The 5817-nt window shown below is 40.5% G+C and overlaps 1 protein-coding gene across 4 annotated transcripts in view; it reads right to left on the reverse strand.

The window, feature by feature from the left end:
* The window catches only part of LOC113058077 (cytokine-dependent hematopoietic cell linker-like), a 13609-nt gene extending 7792 nt beyond the window's left edge, over positions 1-5817 (reverse strand). The window contains exons 1-3 of one of the 4 annotated variants that reach the window (XM_026225764.1): positions 5670-5817; positions 2795-2826; positions 2529-2583 (exon numbers count right to left, since the gene is read on the reverse strand). In XM_026225764.1, coding sequence (XP_026081549.1) covers positions 2529-2583; positions 2795-2797 — 58 coding nt within the window. In that variant the 5' untranslated portion in view covers positions 2798-2826; positions 5670-5817. Of the gene's footprint in view, positions 1-2528; positions 2584-2794; positions 4390-5669 lie in introns of those variants that run through there. The other 3 variants (XM_026225763.1, XM_026225761.1, XM_026225762.1) reach the window with 3 other exon arrangements.

The raw sequence follows: 5817 nt of genomic DNA on the forward strand, positions 1-5817 counted from the left end.
TTAAACATTAACTTCAGTCAGGGGTGGTTCTAGGGTGAGTGGAGATCCGGGGCTTATCCCAGAAAAATCCATGTATGTGACTTTTTATTTTAATAAATCAGAAAGATTTACTTTGTTTAAAATATACAAAAACTACAATTTTTTTAAAAACATTTTATTTAAAGTATTGAGGAAAATACAGTTGCTTTTTGCAAACAAAAATTAAGAATTGCAAAACAAATGAAACAGCGCGAAAGCAAAGATTTTGCAATAAATATTTTCCATGGTCATATCTATTAATTTATTTGCAACGCTGCTTTTATTTTGCGTGTCAGTCTAGTTTCAGCTTGCCATACCATATTTCCTTTGCGCTTCACTTTTCTGCACATCGTGTGGGACTGTTTTGACGTGGGTGCGGAGTCAAGGGACGGGGGCGTTTTTTTTTTTTTTTTTTTTTATTGCAAAAAGGGTACAATTCACAGGTGATTAGCCATAATATACATAAACATAGAGATAAACAAAAAAATAAAATAAATTAAAGTAGCCAGGGGAAGCTCACAGGTCATTACAAAGTGAGGGAGGACCATATGCTGATAGTTTTAACAGCCTTTTTGTTGTTTGAGCCAGAAATCAGATTAAAATAAGGGACGGGGGCGTGTACAACATGCCTCCCTGGAAGTGACGTCATCGGCCCGAGACGCAGCTCACTGATCCAGGTCCTGTCATGATGAGCAGAGACTTTCGAGTGGATAGTTTATTTTTATTCAGTAGCATTAAAACACTCATGTTTTCGTTTTATTTACTTTATTAACAAATGTATGTGTATTAGCAGCGTTTGCTCAAGTTAAAGAAGTTGTTAACATGAACATCTGCTGTTTATTTCTCTCTATGTGCACACTTTTATAGCATTATGTGTATTGGGATCGCGAATCATTTGAGTCAGTTTGGGGATCGCGAATCATTTGAGTCAGTTCGGGAGTTCGTAGCGGGATCGTGAATCATTTGAGTCAATTTGGGGATTGCGAATCATTTGAGTTAGTTCGGGAGTTAGTAGCGGGATCGCGAATCATTTGAGTCAATTTGGGGATCGCGAATCATTTGAGTCAGTTCGGGAGTTCGTAGCGGGATCGCGAATCATTTGAGTCAGTTTAGGAGTTCGGAGCGGGATCGCGAATCATTTGAGTCAATTTGGGGATCGCGAATCATTTGAGTCAATTTGGGGATCGCGAATCATTTGAATAAGTTCGGGAGTTCATAGCGGGATCGCGAATCATTTGAGTCAATTTGGGGATTGCGAATCATTTGAGTCAGTTCGGGAGTTCGTAGCGGGATCGCGAATCATTTGAGTCAATTTGGGGATTGCGAATCATTTGAGTTAGTTCGGGAGTTAGTAGCGGGATCGCGAATCATTTGAGTCAATTTGGGGATCGCGAATCATTTGAGTCAGTTCGGGAGTTCGTAGCGGGATCGCGAATCATTTGAGTCAGTTTAGGAGTTCGGAGCGGGATCGCGAATCATTTGAGTCAATTTGGGGATCGCGAATCATTTGAATAAGTTCGGGAGTTCATAGCGGGATCGCGAATCATTTGAGTCAGTTTGGGGTTCGCGAATCATAGCTGTATATGGATAGGCATTTTTAACTAATTTAGTAGCTAGTTATAATTACGTTTTCCACGCATGTTTAGGTGTGATATGTGAGCTTGTATTTTATGTTTTAATGATGTGCCTTTTAACAGTATCAAGTTTATTAAAAAACTAAACAAATCGAGCCTAAAAAGTGCATGCATCTAGGCTAATGTTACATTACATGATGAAGTCATACTAGTGCACGTGTGCATTTTTAGTCCATTCTGTCACTGCATTATTCGGTGTATCCAAATGCTTTTATGAATGCATGTGAATGATCACAAAATTCAAGATATGAACCCTTTGTGCCAAAAAGGTTCTTTCTTGTCATTATAGAACCCTTTTAGCATAAAAGGTTCTTTGGAGTTGAGTAAAGAACCCTATGGTTCTATATAGAACCCCAATGATCCCTTTCTTCTAAGAGTTTGTTGTCATTCAGTTAGTTATAACGTCTTGTACAAATATCTGTCAATATCGTTTATTTTCTGACCTCATTGCCAGATCTTGTTTTAAGCATAAACTGACTTCATTTTAACACATTCATTCAGATACTCAGTGCATCTGAAGTGCATCTTGATTTAAGAATGCTTTGATATTTTTCTGACAAAAATAATTTTTATTTTGCAGTCATTGATCATAACTGATGAACTTTAACGACACTGACACAGTGGAACTGATCTGATCTGAATAATGACTCTGTCTTCTGTAGAGCTGCTTTAGACAGTGGATGAATATTTGATGAATTGTTCACTTTATTGCTGTGAAGCTGCTTTGAAACAAGCGTTGTAGGAATGAATCTGTCTTGACTGTCCTTACATTAATATATGACGGCCTGTACAGTCTGATTATTTAAGATGCTTGACTTCAGAGTAAACTCTCTAATGTTTTGTTGGCTTGTCTCTGCATGTTCGTTGATGTCTCACCTTCATCCAGGTGTGTGTGTGCGGATGTGATCCGCTCTCGTCTGTTCCTGTCATCCTGAGAAATCAACACATCTGATCAGTGACACACACAGACACACGCACACACACACACACACACACACACACACACACACACACACACACACACACACACACAGACACACACACGCACACACACACGCACACACACACACACACACACGCACACACACACACACACACACACACACACACACACACACACGCAGGACGTGTTCATCACTCACCATCACTAACGGAGGCACGTCATCACGGACTCCTGCCAGCACACAACATAAAGCTTCTGTCACTGTAATCATATGTGTCATATGTAATCATTGTTAATGTCACTGTAATGTTATGCAGTGCTGAAGAAGGAGCTCATGTCATGTGAACATCATTATTAAACAGATAGAGGAGTTGTGATTGCTCATTATTAACCCTGGTCCTAGATCCTCTCCAGCACTGCACACTGTATCTGAAGGGCTCTATGAAATCTGTTAGATTGTTTCCCAAATTCCTTTTTTTTTTTACGTTAAATTTTTTCTGCACTCCTTTTTAATGGTTAAAATACATCTGAACAATCAAAAGTAATTGGGGTTCTCTCAAGAGCTGAAGTGGGACAATCACATCGACTGCTCTGTTAAAAAGTCCCATGTTTCAAGAACTGTTTCCATCCAGACGAGATGTGATCCCTCACACCCAAACCATCTGCTTCTCGAGCGTTTGCCGTCTAGCACCGAACACAGAACAGACCTCTGGATAAGCATGTGTAATTCAGTACAATCATAACACCTATCCGATTTAACAGCTCTTTATCAAACGTTGAACTAAAGGACATGTTTAGGATGACACTGAGTTTTTCACACTTGTTCTTCAAGCAGATGCATCTGTCTAGTCTCAGTATAGAGATGCCAGAGAGTGTATTTCCTCTGTTAGATGATAAAGGGCTGTATCTCTGCTGTATCTCTGCTGTTATCTCTCTATTACACGCATGCGCAGACGTCCAGGGGTCTTGAGATAAGCAGGGCGTTGAGGGGTTCACAGAGTTCGGTCTGGATCGAGGAAAAGCCCTTTGTCTGCCAAACGAATTCCTCCTTGTTGTTCCCCTTTACATTCCTTCATGATGTAATGTATAATTCTTATTGGATAAAGCCGTGCACCTCCCCTTCTAATGCATCTCTATAGTCTACTGATGTAACAATAAACTGAAGAGAGACTCGACTCTAGACCCATGCATTCACGACTGGATTCTGACAGGGACAAAATATAAAGAGTTCGTTTTCTAGTTTATTGCAAATGATCTGAGACTCAGTGGCCCCGAAATCTGACAATACAGTTCATATTCTCCTGTGAACTTCTGCTTTGTGTGGTTTCGGCTGACATCGCTGGCAGACGGATTTATTCAGCTCTAACGATCAAAACAGATATTAAGCGCTTGATTTAGCATCTGTCATGCGTGAATGATGCTCAGAAGTGCACATGTCCACGCTGCTAATTTTAGTGTAATGTTTTCTGGTTTCCTGTCACCTCCTGCTGTTTCCTGTTAGTCAGATCCACAGCTAAGAATCATTGTCACACTGATCTCAGAACAGCTGCAACAACACTCAAGTACATCAATTCACTCTATATGTCACGAATTTAGACTTGACATTAAAAATCAATGCTGAAAAGTTTATTTTCTATATCATCTGGCACTGAAACGATCTCTCCACGTGCATGTTCAAAAGTCCAATCAATCAAAAAAACTGCAAAAAATAAATACCTCTCCAACCTTGGCCAACTGAAAAATGTAGATGTGATCAGTGGATAGAAAAAGCTGATTTGGAGAGGTCTGATTGTTTTACAGAGTGGTTATGTGAACACTAAACTGTTTGTGTATGTTGTGTTTGCTAACGTTATAGGAATGTTACTTTTAAACGTTCTTTAAATCATCGCAGATAAATGTTCTGCTAAAACGTTTCAGAAGAAAGTTCCATGAACGATGCATAAATAAAGTCTCTGAGTCATGTGTCTTGTTCACATTAGACTCAAATGTTTGAGTTGAATTATTTCTAGTGAACTGCTGATCTGAGTCTGGTTTAGTGGTTTTGCTCACAGGCCCAGATCAGAACTGATCTACAGCGGTTCTTATTTCAGTCTGACTGTGATCAGAACATGTTCTTCATCTGATCCTCATCTGTGTTCATCTCCTGGAGTGTTTCTGCTCGAGAGCGTCGTCGGAGCCCGATCTCTTCACATGCATCATCTGAAACTAATGATAATCTCCTGCCGGGAGTTTGACGAGTGTTTCCACTCGGGATCCAGAAGTAAATCAGACACGCTTGTGACATTCTTCAAAACAAAACTTCCAGCAGGGGTTGATGTTATCAGACCATCTATATTTCCCCAAATGACCTTTCAGTGAGCAGCTCTTAAAAGAACAGTTTCTCTAAGTGTGAAACGTTTGATCAGTGCAGAGGGGATCTTCATGAAGCATAAAGGGTAATGAAGATCTTTATCTTTAAAGTGAATGGAGGAGAAGCGTCCTTCACATCGTAGGAGCTGCTCACTGACAGGTGCTTCGGCTTCTTCTGTGGCATCGCTGTGAAAGCCCCGTCTGAACGCTTGGGTTAAGAGAGCGTGGAGCTGTAGGTACAGTACAGAGGATCGTTTCCGCTCGTATAACACTTCATATAGATCTCAGCAGTCATCAGACGAGGCTTCAGTGCTGGTTTACAGTGATACAGACAGACCAAACACAACAAAACCGGAACAGATCCTGTTCTGTGGAACTGAAATCATTTACAGTAGCGTCTCGTCAGACGCAACATCAGCAAAATAGGAATTAATTACTGTTACATGTATGCATTTGTCAGGAATTATTCATCAAACTGACAGAATCATGAATGATTTCTGTGAGCAAATGATTATGAAGGATCATTGAACATATTCTAAATGTTCATATACGTTAACATTCCTGTAGCTTCATAAAGCATGTGTTTCTGTCTCAAAGTGTCCTGATCTGATCTCACTGCTGTGACTGTGATTCGGCTGAAGAGTGTGAGGACCACTAAACGATCACTAGATCTCACACGGAGCAGAATGTGATGCTGAGAGTCTGAAGAACTGAAATCATCTTACCTTCATCTCCAGAAGAGCAGGACAGGTTCACTGAGCTCCAGCGGCGCGTGTGTGTGTGTGTGTGTGTGATTGACAGTTATTTTGTGGTGACGCCCCTCAGAGAGCTCACAACTCACTTCCTGTTTGAGATTAACATCAGCCTCGTCTG

This window comes from Carassius auratus, chromosome 39 (assembly GCF_003368295.1).
Source record: "Carassius auratus strain Wakin chromosome 39, ASM336829v1, whole genome shotgun sequence".
Lineage (NCBI taxonomy): Eukaryota > Metazoa > Chordata > Actinopteri > Cypriniformes > Cyprinidae > Carassius > Carassius auratus.